The sequence below is a fragment of the Cygnus atratus genome, chromosome 1, assembly GCF_013377495.2.
Source record: "Cygnus atratus isolate AKBS03 ecotype Queensland, Australia chromosome 1, CAtr_DNAZoo_HiC_assembly, whole genome shotgun sequence".
Lineage (NCBI taxonomy): Eukaryota > Metazoa > Chordata > Aves > Anseriformes > Anatidae > Cygnus > Cygnus atratus.
The window spans coordinates 40,655,983-40,669,813 of record NC_066362.1 but is presented as its reverse complement, the minus strand read 5'-3'; the positions used below and the strand labels follow the sequence as shown (position 1 = coordinate 40,669,813).

At 43.5% G+C, this 13,831-nt stretch overlaps 2 protein-coding genes across 9 annotated transcripts in view; both read left to right on the top strand.

Annotated features, from left to right (window-relative positions):
• OSBPL8 (oxysterol binding protein like 8) overlaps positions 1-7,878 on the top strand; it is a 90,989-nt gene extending 83,111 nt beyond the window's left edge. For all 8 annotated transcript variants that reach the window (XM_050709462.1, XM_035543895.2, XM_050709450.1 and 5 more), the window contains 6 exons: positions 249-385; positions 729-914; positions 2,469-2,556; positions 2,972-3,074; positions 3,670-3,775; positions 4,049-7,878. In XM_050709462.1, coding sequence (XP_050565419.1) covers positions 249-385; positions 729-914; positions 2,469-2,556; positions 2,972-3,074; positions 3,670-3,775; positions 4,049-4,184 — 756 coding nt within the window. In that variant the 3' untranslated portion in view covers positions 4,185-7,878. The remainder of the gene's footprint in view (positions 1-248; positions 386-728; positions 915-2,468; positions 2,557-2,971; positions 3,075-3,669; positions 3,776-4,048) is intronic.
• Positions 7,879-8,013: 135 nt separating this feature from the next.
• On the top strand, positions 8,014-10,241 carry BBS10 (Bardet-Biedl syndrome 10). The gene is made up of 2 exons (XM_035544013.2): positions 8,014-8,195; positions 8,269-10,241. Exons 1-2 carry the CDS (start codon positions 8,014-8,016, stop codon positions 10,211-10,213), a joined length of 2,127 nt encoding a protein of 708 aa, XP_035399906.2. The 3' UTR covers positions 10,214-10,241.
• Positions 10,242-13,831: the final 3,590 nt, after the last annotated feature.

Below are 13,831 nucleotides of genomic sequence, written 5' to 3'. Positions count from 1 at the left end.
TTTAGTTCTGGTGAGGTGCCACTGTTGGATGTGGTTAATGGTTCCATTGTGTACCTATTCCAAGCTAGAGCCAGCGCAGAGTGCAGAAATTGAATTTTGTAATTAGCATATGTAATTATTTTTAACTGCATTTATCTGAAATAAAAGAAATTCTTGTTGAAAAAAAAATGATTATTCTTTCTGTTCGTATTATTTTGGCACTATTTGAGATTATTACAGTTAAGGTAACTGAACTATGTATGTTACAGGACAGTGAAGTTACTATTAGGGACAAGAAGACAGATGTTTCGGAGACATTCTGGAACCCAACGTCTGATATCAAGCAGCGTAGGTTACCTAGATACACTGTGAAGTTCGAAGAGCAAGATGACTTTGAGTCAGAGAAGTAAGTTCACTTTAGAAGCACTTACAATTATTTTTTACAAAATAGAACTCATTATCTTCTCCAAATTGCAAAAATTAGCCAGTAGCTGTTGTTTTCCTTCCTTCATGTATTTGTTGATACTGACGTGTAAAACAAGAAAGCAATAGTGTTAAATACTAAAAGTTTGTTATTTATAAATCTTACAATCATAGAAGGTCTTGTTGGAAATGTAGATAAAAGGTATATTACAATACAGTAGTGTCTTCTTTAGAGGTTGATCCCCTCACTTAGCCTATAATTAGGAAAATATTTTCAATCAGTTATTATAAACAGATTGTAACTCTTTATATTGCTTATTTGTCAGGCTTTGGCAGCAAGTGACTAAAGCAATAAATAATAAAGACCAAACAGAAGCTACTCAAGAGAAATATGTTCTGGAAGAAGCTCAGAGGAGGAGTGCCAAAGAGAGGAAACTTAAGGGTGAAGAGTGGACGTGCAAGCTGTTCGATCAGGATTCAGTCACAGGAGAATGGCACTATAAATACGCTGAGTGAGTGCTGGAATGCTTATACCAAAACTGCTAGTTAAACGCTTGGTAGTGCCTCTGAGACTCTTGTTGTGCGTCCGGGAGCACAAGAACTCAGAGTTATTCAAACGCAACAAATATGCAGTGCTACTCAATATACCTAGTAATATGCTTCAACCAAGATGGGTAGTTTTTTAGCTGAACTTGGGCTGAGCTTCACCAAAGAGAGGGCATTAATAAGTAATGCTGAAAAGACAGTGATTGCTAAATCAGGAAAATATGTTTCGTGTAATCATTGCAATGGGCTTTTCTATCTTGTTGATTTTTTTATTTATTATTATTTTATTCCTCTTTTTGGTTATGTGCCTCTATACATTCATGCTATATTCAAGAATTTTCTAGGGCACGGTGCTTTAGGGTGCATTGTGCATATTTCATGTCTCCTCGAGGCCTTGTGGTTCAAGTGTGTGCCACAGAAGCGTTAGAATGTGCTAGAAAGCAGTCTGTGCTGTCAGCTGTCACTGGAAGAAATTTCTGACTCCTTTTCTGCATATGAGGCCAACTCACCACCTGGGCCATATAGAGAGCAGAGTCTTTTATGGTCACCGTGAAGATGTGTTCAGTGAGCTGTGGAATTTAAGATACCTGAATTAGAAACCAGGATTAGGGATATAGGTATCGGGATTGCAGCTTTGAAAGACCTTTGGGAGAGGAATGCCTTGTTCTTATCCAGTTACTGTAGATGATGCTTAACTTAAGCCAAGTTAAGCTAAGATGTAAATGCAGGTGTATGTTCACGACATCTGAAATTTTTAAATTATGTTTAATGTTTTAAAAAGCATGCAGGAAGAGATGAAAGGAAATCCGTGTTTAATCTGCAGTTGCTGAAGCTGTGCATCAGAATGATCTCCATGCAGCTGACTTGCAGTTTCTGTCCTGCAAAGGCCGTGCTCAGTGAGGATGTCTGTCTTTGCCTTTGGCTACTTGTCATTCTCCAGCGAGCTCTGTCTTTTGCTTGATTTTTTTTTTTTTTTCATTTTATATCAACCTGCACCTAGAAAAACACTCTTAAAAACCTGAACAAGCAAACTGTATGTAGCTCAGTACTGCTTCTTGACCGATGTTGATTACCATTAGCCGCTTTGGAATGAAAGCAGTCTGGGGGGATGACTGAGTCTTAATCTGTTCTTCCTAGGCATACTGGCAAACAGAGATAAAAGTGTTAGAGTTATTATGGAAGTCAATAATATACAGTATTCACTGCCTTACCTTGGTCATTTAAAAGGAAGAAAAAAAGGCAAAAAAGCAGCCCAAAGTAATAACAAAAAAAATCCCCTCATTTCCCTGTAGTTCTAGAATAATAACTACGTTACGCAGAAAACCTCTCCGTGTTGACAAGTACGTAGCTCTGGCCAGATGATTTCATAATAATACTGCTGGGTAATATGACGGCTTGTGTTCTTACCACCGCATAGGGAAAAAGATCATTAACGTATACATACTGAATAGTTTCTGAGCAAGAAAATATTTCTCATTTAAATTGCTGTGGTATTAATCATTTGTGTTCACTTTGTCTAGTACCAGGCCATGGGACCCTTTGAATGATATGATCCAATTTGAAAAAGATGGCACAATCCAAACAAAAGTTCGACACCGGACACCGATGGTATGTACCGGTTTTGTTATCCTGTGCAGAAAGATTCACACAATATAAACAAGTGCTCGGATATATTGTGTGACGTGTGTGAAGGTCCTCAGAGCATTGGGAGGGTTAGAAAATATCGTTTTTACCATCCAAAAATGTGGGTTACCTGATTCGTAGTCTTTCACTTCTGTGATGCATCCTGAGCGGTAGAGATGACTTAATTGGCTAGGGATATAAAATAACACAAACTTGAACTCGACGGTTTAATATGGCCTTTCCCTTAAATAGAAAGGTGCACAAACTTTGGGTTGTGTTTATATCAACAATCTTAGCTTTGACTTCTGTGAGATATCGTGCTTTTAACTATTGCTGTCAGAATGTGCTGCTTTTGCTACAGTTCTGGTTCTCTGGAAATAATTCGTAAGCTTAATTGTAGGTTAGTGTTCCAAAAATCAAGCGAAAACCAACCGGCCAGAAAAAAGGGGAGTGTGGTTTCTCATCCCCTGAGCCCGATAATCAGGATTCTTCTGGAAGTGAAGGTAGGAAAAAATACGTTTTTGTACAAACATAATAAATTTATCTGACGGTTAAACAGTGTTCTGTAGTCACACATGCTCTTCTTATTTCAAGATGTTTGTGTCACAAAATAATATGTGCTTTAGATAACACTTCAGTACGAAGCACATTCTGGAAAAACAAAAGCAGCAGAATGGCTCATGGTCTTAATTGCCTTTCCTGTCCTCTTAAATATCAATATGTAGGATAAAGTAGGCTTCAGTGCTGCACGTATTTAGTATCTGGAAAACAAATTGTGTTTGTAAGCTCTTTTCTTTCTTAAAACAAAGTGAGTTGTTTTAATTTGTAGATCAGTGTGTTGATAGAGACAGATTTTTGTTGTTGAGAATGCTAGCAGAAATTCAACAGTACAGTGAGAGTTGTAAGATAGTTCTAACACTTAACTTGCTGCCCTGTGCTGTAGGGGACTTTGGAATAAAGCTTTAGTTTTCACTAGAAACTCAATTAGAAAACTTTCTCCTCATTTTTGCAAATCGCTTAGTTTGTCCTTGTTACTTTGTTCAGTTTTGGACTAAGGACCTATCCTGGGAATTAAATCTGTCTTTTGTATTTTTCTAGCACAACTCATGAAGCATAATACACGAATAAGGAAAAAAGGGGCGGATCTTGGTGAACTGCAGAGTGCCATTGAATCTATAAAGGAAACACAGGAAGACATTAAGAGGTAGTACTGAATAAAATGCTTTAAAATGGTTTAGAGAACACTAATTTTCTAGGTGTTTTTTTTGGAGGCTGGTGTGTATCTTTCTGCTTTAGAGCCCTGATGTCATTGAAAGAGTAGGAAAAGTAGTTCAACTGCCCTTCTTCCCAAGTGTCAGTTACTCATCAATATTTCATAATTTTCCTCAAAATTTGTGTTCTGTAGGGACCCCTAACATACTAGAAATGCCAAAATGTCTAGATAGTAATTTACAGGATATTATTCTGTATCTTGCAGGGACATTATGGCTCTACGAAATCGAGTCACTTCTAATTCACCGACTGTGGACAACCAGTTTTTGCAGCTGAAGCACTATATCTTCATTTTACTCCTGGTTCTGCTACAGCTTATCATTAATTTCTTGTTCAAATAGGAAGTGTGAACAAGGGCCTTTCGAAACTGGAATGATCAGTTACTGGGGACCATATTTAAGCTGGACTTTAAATGATGCAATATTATTTAAAAGAGCCCTGTAGCAACAACTTACAGAACTTTTGCCTCAGAGTCCATGGTTCAGAATCATCCTTCCATCTACCCAGTTGAAGTAAGAATCGTGTAAGTGCCAGTACACTCTTGCTCCTGGTTTGTGCCTCTGTCTCACAGACATACAACATCAGCCTTGTGTTTTATATTACGTCACACGCTGTACTGATGAATCTTCACCACGGAATAGATCAAACTGAAAATTCAGAGGTCAGGCACTGTAGATAGGACATGATTCCTGGTATGGTAGAGTAATAAACAAGCAGACTTTGTTACATTTCAACTTACCATTTTTGTAACAAAGTGACTTTAAAAGTAGCCATGCGTACCAACATTTTTTGTAAATGGTGTTGGGTGTTCGGAAGTAAACTTTTCTTTAAGGTCAAAGAAATACGTTATTATACAAAGGTCATGAATGTTAGGAACTGTTGAGTAAACAGCTGAAGTCTCTGGGAATTCTGAAATTTGATGTCCTTAATTTGTTTTGGAGGTATGACGGTTTTTATCCTGAATAACTAGTGGCTTATAAACCAGCCGTTTTAATTTTAGAGTTTTGAAACTTCAGACTCTTCATAAATACATTCCTGCATCTCCTGTACAGAGCACATTTTTACTAGCGCAGCACCTGGAAAGGTAATTGTCCGCTCATATTCATGAATTGCACGTGTTGAGGATTTAGGGTATGTTTTTTAAGCCTTGATAAATGGACAGCTCTGAATTTACATTTGTGTGTCGCCATATCATAGTAAGAAGACAGACTGATGATGCCAGGACTCTCTTATTTTTGTAACAAAATGTGAAGGTGCGACGTTATGCATAGTATGTAGCATGAGCTGAATTTCCCAAAGGAAAGACTATGCAGAACAGAATTTGGCCACTATCAACAGTTCACTTGCAAATGAGAAGTGTGTGTTTACAAGGGAACCAGCCCTAGGAACTGTGGGACAGCTAACAACGCACACCTTGGAACAAATGATAGCGAAACACTGCTTGTTAGATTTGTCCTTCCTGCAGTATATGCTACCTAACTGAACACCCCACCCCGGTGCACCTGTTCATTAAGCTGAGCTGTACAAATTTATGTGAAGCTTAAGTTTCAGTTTAGAACCAGGGTTTGCAGCATTTCATTTGAAGAACTATATGCATGTATAGAACTTGTAAAAATTTCATCCAAAACAAATGGGTGCCAGTGTTTATCTGGTGATTTCCTTGCACAAGTCACGCCTTTCCGTGTTTGCATCAAGTCAAAAAGGAGCTGTAGTATTGTAAAGGTACTTTCAGCTATCCAGGTGAGATGATGGGAGGATGGGAGGCACAACGCAAAGTGCAACCAAGTTTGTTTTCAGTGGATCCTGTCAGAAATCAAATCCATCCCGTGCAGTGGAAAGTTCAGAGGTCATTTTTGGCTTTTTTTGCCATGTCCTGTTGATCCCTTTGCCATGGGCAGCCTTACTGACTCTCCAAGTGATGTCATATTCTGTTCTGCATCAGTCTTGTTCAGTATTTGGTGAAAATACTATTTACTGCTGTTTGTCATTCAAGCTCTTATATTCCTGCGGCTGACATCTTGACAGCACCTCACCTTCTGTTTTACCTTTCCCCTTCTCTGGGCCTCAGTGATGTGAAAGTTCTTTGCTTAAGCAGTCGACTTCAGGTTATTTCTTACAGCTTCATGTTAGTATAGCTACTTCTTAAATCTTTTTCAGGCATGGGGACTCTATTATGTCTACAACTGATGAGACAGAATTTGTGAATGTAGAAAGTCCCTCACTGTTACGTTTTCTGTTTTTTTAAAAAAAGAAACAATCCCTAAGTTAGCTCTAACAGAAACTGAAGTTGTTTGCCATATATAAAATGGCAAACTACTAATATTATAGTATTATTGTAATCTTCTCAGGATGAAATTTGGCCATTCATTATAGTGGTCAAATGTCAAAGCTTCACCTGTCTTACAATCCAAGTCAGGTCCCTCTGTACATGGGGCTAATATAAGAGGAAATGAGTGAAGTAAAAAATCAAAATTGGGGCAATAACTTCAATCTGCTAAAATATCTCAGCTAAGTTTGTGGTGCTGAAACTCTTGAATGATAGTTACAAGCTTTTTATCTGCCTTGTAAATAGGAATGTCCTTCTGCCCTTTTATGTTGATTTTAATCACTTCTATTCAAGATCAGTTATTAACACAGACTCATGTATTCCTACATGGACTGCATGGTAGTAAGTGTGGATTTGACCCAGCTAGCTGGCAGGCTGTATGGTGTCAGACAGCATCAGACTAAACAAATGCTCCATATCTGAAATTCATACTCAGCTCAAGACAAGTAAATTTGAACAGAGCGAGACAAAATGCCTATGCTTATCTTCCTTTTCAACTTATTTTTTAGAGGTTACTTCTGTTGTGGAAGTGTTTTTCATCATGGTGCAGGAAGGTAAAGGACGTGTGATGAAACTTTTTACAATTAAAACTGCAGACTTCTGCTTGATGGTATGATCAGATTCCTTAAATTCTAAAAAGTACATTGAAACCTAGGATTTGGTTGGGTTTTGTATTATGTTTCCTTATGTAAACAGAACAAAGTAATTTCTTGCCTGATTCTTACAGTACAGCTGGTCACAGGCCTGGTGCATGAAGCCTTTTCTCTAGCACCTCACCATCGCTAGAGAATCACCATTTAACCATGACATGTGGCTGATCTTGAATATTATGTACTTAACACTGAGCTCTGCACAGAGTTACTCCGTTGACTGTACAGTTTGCAGATTTTTGAGGGCTGTAGCCTCCTACTGGTTTTTAAAGTTTAAAACAGCACTTGTTTCCACATTTGATTTACAAATGTTGTTTGTTGTTGTTTCTTCTTGTACAGGAAGTATTTTCAGACTTTGTTGCCATGTGGTTTTGTTGTTCTGTTTTGTTTTCAAATGCACTCTAAGCCTTTAATTTGCCATTTAGGTACAGATTGCCTAGTTAGGTACAGATGACCTAAGGTTAAAAAGGGCAAATAAGCCATGTGAAACCTAGCAAGTAGCAGTTTCAGCAGCAGGTGATGTTTCTTGCATTTCACATGTCGATTACTTTGAAGTAGATGACATTACTTACTGAGGGCATAGCCTGGGGTTTTTGCCTCCAGTTTAATCTTGTAAAGAAATTATTTTATAGGTCTACCTTTCAAATGCGATGATGGTGGTTTCTTTTTTTTTTCTTTGTTGCCCTCCTGTGCCTTTGGGATTTGTTTTATTTTATTTGCCAGACTGGTGTTTATGAAACAGACTTTGGATTCGATGTGTAATATATTTTGTTAAAGGCTATTATTTCCCCACCGTTTATGTAAGTGACGTACCACAAGGGTTCTGTCCCTCTGTAAATTTTAATCATTCTTTTTGAAGGGTTATCCTGAAACCTCTGAAAATTTCGCAGATACTCGAGTATTGTCAATAGTGCCTTCTTGATGGGCTTCGCGCTGTTCCGAGACGCGGATGTACGGTTTGTCAAGTTTGTGCCATACCTAACCCCCCCCCCCTTTTGTCAAGGCTTGTGTGTTTGAGAACTAGCTTCCCTCGCGTAGTGAAATAAACGCAGAAACTCCCCTCTGCCTCTTCTCTCGCGGCGGGGGGCTCCCGGCCACCTCAGGAGCGAAACCGTTGCGGGAGGCGGGCGGGTGCCGCCATGCCGCCTCCCGCACCTCAGCGCGCCGCGCATGCGCCCCGTGCCCGCCGCGGCCATGGCGGTGCCGGACGCGGGGCGCCTGGCGCAGGAGGCGACGGCCATGGCGGGCGCGGTGCGCGGCGCGCTGGGGCCGCGGGGCGGGCGGGCGCTGGTGCTGCGGCCCGACGGGCGGCCGCTGCTCACGAGGGACGGGCGGCGCCTGCTGGAGGCGCTCTGCCTGCAGCCGCCGACGGCCAGGTACCGCGGGGGGACGGGGAAGGGAGGGAGCGGGGGTGGGGAGCGGGCGCTGACCGGCTCTGCGTGCCCGCAGGGCGATGGCGGCCGCCGCCTGCCGCCACCGAGGCGCGACGGGGGACGGCGCCAAGACGTTCGTGCTGCTGCTGGCCGCCGTGCTGCGCGGCCTGCGGGCGGCCGGCGGGGCCGGGCGGGCGCTGCCCGACTTCGAGAGGCGGGTGCTGGAGCCGGCCGCCGCGCTGGGGCTGCGCCGCCACCTCCTGTCCGCCTTTCCCGGGGAGGAGCAGCGGGTAGACCTGGCCGCCCTGGAGGCGCTGCTGGACGCCTACCTGCGCGGCCGGGTCGGGCCGGGCGAGCGGCGGCGCCTCGCCCGCCTGTGCTGCGAGTACCTCGGCCGCTGCGCCGCCCGCTGCCCGCCCGCCCTGCGCCTCCTCGGCCGCCATTTCGAGGCGCTGCACGCCGCCGTGCCCGGCCTGCCCCTCGACGGCTCCGCGGTGCTGCCCGGCATCGTCCTCCGCGGGGACTTCGCCGCCTACAGCCCCACCAGCGGGGCCGTGGGGGCCGTGGTGGTCACCGAGCCCCTGCACGCCGGCCCCTCTGCGCCCGGCGTCGAGCTCGTCGTGGGCTCCGAGGGTCAGTATGAGGCCGCCCGGCGCTGGTGCGAGGCCAGAACAGAAGCCGCGGTGAAACGCTTGCGGAGCAGCAACGTTGGGCTGCTGCTGTCGAGCGTGAAGCAGCAGGACGTCGTTGTCTACTACGCGAAGCTGTACGGTGTGTCCGTGGTGGAGTGTCTCTCCTCGGAAGAAGTTGCCCTTATCCGTGAAATCACGGGAGTCTCGCCCTATTCGCCTTTTGGTGATAACGGGTGTAGTGAAATCACAGACACTGCAGCAGTGATGTTTTGTCGGCCCTTGCTGCTGGGCTCCAAGAGATACGCTCACGTTGGCTTCGCCAGCAGCGCGTGTGCCTTTCAGCCTCATTGCCTCGTTCTTTGTGGGCCAGTGGATGGGGTTAATGAGCAACATGCTGCTGCCATACAGGGGGCATTCACGATGCTACAACAGCTGTTTAAGACAGTTGATGGGAGGGAGGAATGCAGGTCCAAAGGTGAAAGCCAGAATGATGCCTCAGATGGTTGTAGCAGGCATTCTTCAGCTACTCAGAAGCAACTTACAATAGGAAATATTTATTGTAACAGTAATCAGGTTTCTGAACATCAACTGAAAACACACAGGGGTGAAACAGACACACAAATTGTAGACTCTGCTCTAAAGGGAAGTGAAAATCCAGCAGGTATACAAACAGTTTCGCAGATACCCTCAAATCCCGCCTCACACAGTGAAGAGTTAAACATTCCCTGCAGAGGGGCTGGCTCTTCCACAGATGCACAGAAAGCACATGCAAAATGTGAGCATTCAGGTGAAATGCACAAGGGCTACGAAAGTGATTTATCAGTGGACAATCAGAAGAATTACAGTACTGCTGTATTAACAACAGGCAACGCTAACACAGTTACCGTGTGTGAACGCCTAGATGTCAGTAAAGATCTAGAGAAAGCTAGCTGTGGTATAATTCCATTCAAACATGAAGAGGGTTGTGTAAGTATTGCACAGAATTATTCCAGCTCCATCATAGAAGCAGGATCAGTTTTGCCAGTAGGAGGTTACTTTGAAATCTTGTTACATTATTATATTCAGTACTATGCAAAGCAGCTTCAGCAGTCAGCGGTAACTGTCATATCCAGTGTCGTTGCTGATGCTTTGTTAATTATTCCAAAGTCCTTATATGGGACAACAGAAGGGAACAGCTTTGCCAAATTTTATCTCAAAACCACAAATGCACTCAGGAAAAATCAGCCTCTGCCTGTGAATGAGAAAGGCTTGGAGTCAGTGTATTGCAAATACCAGTTAGTAATTTCAGTTCTTCATTGTGTTACAGAGCTTCTCAGTATTGATTTAATAATCGGTGTTAAGCGGCCACTACAAAAAATTGAGGATAATGACTCAGATGATGATCTCTGAAATCATAAATAAAAAATCTTTTTCATGATGCGTTTTCCTGGGTCTTCTTGTCAAGTGGTCGTGTTTCAAAACTCAGTGCTAGAAACTAAAAGATCTCTTTTTAGGTAACAGGGTAAAAAATGATGTGCGGCAGCTGGGAGAGAGGAGTGAGAAAACAGAACCAGCCCTGCAGGCCCCAAGGTCAGTGCAGCAGGAGGGCAGGAGGTGCTCCAGGCAGGCAGCAGCAGTTCCCCTGCGGCCTGTGGAGAGGCCCCTGGTGGAGCAGGCTGTCCCCCTGCAGCCCAGGGGTCCCACATGGAGCAGATCTCCACGCTGCAGCCCCCCCGTGGAGGAGCCCCCGGTGGAGCAGGTGGATGTGGCCTGGAGGAGGCTGCGGCCCATGGAGAGCCCCCGCAGGAGCAGGCCCCGGGCCGGAGCTGCAGCCCGTGGAGAGGAGCCCACGCAGGAGCAGGGGTGTGTGGGGAGCTGCCGCCCGTGGGGGACCCGTGCTGGAGCAGTTTGCTCCTGGGGGATGGACCCCGTGGTACGGAGCCATGTTGGGGCAGTTCCTGAAGAGCTGCTGCCTGTGGGCAGCCCCCACAGGCTCAGTTTGGGAAGGACAGCATCCCGTGGGAGGGACCCCTCGTGGAGCAGGGGCAGGGAGTGACCGAGAAGGAGTGGCGGAGGTGAAATGCTATAGACTGACCACAGCCCCCATTTCCCTGCACCGTTTGGGGATCGGAGAAGGTAGAAGAATTGGGACTGGAGTTGAGGAAGAAGGGAGGTGGGGGGGAGGTGTCCTTTTTTTTTTTTTTTTTTTTTTTTTTTTACTTTTTGTTGTCCTATTCTGTTATTAATAGGCAATAAATTAATCTTTCCCAAGCCAGGTCTGCTTTGACCATGACAGTAATTGCTGAGTGATCTCTCTGTCTCTGTCTCAACCTACAAGGCTTTTTCCATCATATTTTCTGCCTCATCGTGCTGAGGAGAGGGAGTAAGGTAAGCAGCTGTGTGGGCACCTGGTGACCAGCCAAGGCAGCCCAGCTCATGTGAGATGCAGCATTTTTGTCCTCCATTGGGTTCGCATCAGCCCAACTAGTAGCAGTAAGAAAATCGTATTGTGACTGGCCAGCATTTCCTCTGGCAAATTAGTTTACGTGACATTATTTAGTACAAGTATTTGCTCTTCTGGGTTGAATTGTGCTCCTGTACAAGCAGGCTGTGTAATCGTGGGGAATATTTACACAGGTAATAATGCAGTTTTGTGTGAAAAAGCTAGGACAGTGTTTCAGTTCCAACTTTAATCACTAGGGGTTTTATTCTGTGTTTTCTGCTTGGTTTTGTTTGTTTGTTTTTCACACAGCATTTTCACCCTGGTAAGATTCGCTCTAAGCTTAGTATCACCAGGGTGTGAATATACCTCCTTTTCTGCTGTGTCTTAAAAACTTGTAGTTCGACGGGGGAGGCTTTGTAAATGAATGGCTACAGCTGATGGAGGTATCACACTGGTTCTCCATGCGCCATTGCCAGTATTGTGTAATACTTAAAATAACGGATTTATTCACTTTTTTAATTTACCATTCAATAAATTGTAGTGAGGATATCTAAAATCATAGGCAAAAACTTCTATCTGCTATACCTGAGATGTTTACAACTACGAATCAGATTTTTTTCCCATTAATTCATGCTGTTGCTTTCCCTTTTTCAGCTTCTTCAGGATACTCTGTCTACCACTGTTGTTTCAGGTGTTTTGGCAGCAATGCTTTTTTTCCCCTCAGCTTACTGTTGAAAGATTACATGTATTCTTGGTACTATAAAAAATTGTTCTTTTTTTCTTTTTTCCCCTGACTAATATGCTCTGGTTTCCATATGCAGATGTCAGTGAAGCTCAGTGTTGACTAAAGAGATTTCTTTCAGGAAGGACTAGGGACAGTCACAGGGGGTCGGGTTCTGTATTCTGACTTCCTAACAAGCTGCTGAAACAGTTCTGCTCTCACACACCTTTCTGCACCCTCTGTGCACGCTGATGACCAATTTGCTGGTCAAGGAATGAAGATTTGCTTGAAGGTGGTCTTAACAACTGTGGTATAGAGTGCGTGAAATCTACAGTGGTGTGGGCCATCTACAGAAGCTTCTTTGGTCTGTGGAGTGGGGTGTTCTCTAATTACAGGCATAAAAAAGGGAATACTGTATCATTTCACCTTATTCTATACCATCGGCACATCTGCAGGCTTTCAAATTTACTGCAACTTTATGGAAAAGAGGTTAAGATAAAAAATATTTCAGTATGTGGTTGTTCTTCTGACTGTTTGATTTAAATTGTCATTCTTACATTTGAGAACCAGAAACTTCAAAAATTTGATGACATATGAAACTCTTTATTTTTGTATACAAGCGATACAAAGGGGAATTTAAAAGTGAAAATTACATAAAACTATTTTTTTTCACTATTCTTTCATCTGGCACCCGACCTATTTTTGGTGAAAGCTCTTGAGTCTGAAGGCTACTGAGCTGGGTGCTATTTTTCATTTACTTCCCTGCAGGTTCGTATCTTGTGAATAACCGGTTTTTACTTTTGAACCATAGATTCCCTGTTTTTTGTAGAGAACTGCAAAGTGGCACTCCTTTTCCGTGGAGAAGAATGTCATCTCTCTCCCCTGGGCTGCTACGTGTTCGGCACATGGCTGCGTGGTTTCCCGTCCTGGAGTCTAAACGCATTACGAGACACGCACAGGTTCAAGGCTTAAAAAAATAAAATAAAAGCATTAACTTAGCCTTCGGTGAGACGAGCAGATTTCCTTCTGGATTCAGCTCTTTCTTATCTGTCCCACTGTCCAGCCACATGTCCCCTGCTGATGTTCCTGTCCCACTTAGACCAGGCACAGCAGCCGATGCCCCTTGTAAAGCTCCAGTCAGCAAGTCAGCCTGCTCGGCCTGGCACACGTTCTTACTGCTTATGGGTACCTAAGCCTTGGCTGCAATTATTCGTGACATTTTGTACCTTTCCCAGATTTTACAGCTGTATATATAAATGTAGTTTGCCCACTAACAGCTGATAAGGAGGTGATTTTAAGAGTGAGTTCTTGACGTTGTGGCAGGGACAAATGTCAAGACCTGAGGGTTACCTGGCTTGGGATGAATGTTTCCTCAGTCAAAACCACCAGCAGTGTGTCTGGGCATGCACTAAGGTCATACAAACCTATGCCGGATTTGTTTTATTTTGTTTTGTTTTCCTTTCTTGCAGTGTTTCCCAGAGATTTTTTTTGTTTTGTGCTTGAGTATGGATTGATCTCCATACAAAATGAAAGCCAGGCACATGTGAACATGTATAAACTCAGGTCCATACTTGAAATTCAATGTGGAATACTGGCATACAGATTGTAATAGTCTAAAAAAAATAAAATAAAAACGGTTTTAGCAAATGTTGATGTTTAACCCTCCTTCCTGCAGCCCCTAGCAAACCTACCACACATAAAATGCATCAAAATATTTTAAAGGTTCTCACCCGGGCCACAAGAAAGGTAGGTGTGTTTTAAGCAAGGTCATGTAATTTATCAGATGGCAGATTCACATGTAAAAGCAGGTAGCTTCTTTTTTTTTTTTGAATAATAATATATATTTTTAAAAAATGGAAAAGAA

What these genes read in the sequence shown, in the direction of transcription:
- BBS10 (XM_035544013.2), top strand. Translation starts at nt 8,014, where the DNA reads ATGGCGGTGCCGGACGCGGGGCGCCTGGCGCAGGAGGCGACGGCCATG. An exon ending in CTGCAGCCGCCGACGGCCAG is followed by an intron (nt 8,196 to 8,268) that starts GTACCGCGGGGG and finishes GCGTGCCCGCAG; the next exon opens with GGCGATGGCGGCCGCCGCCT.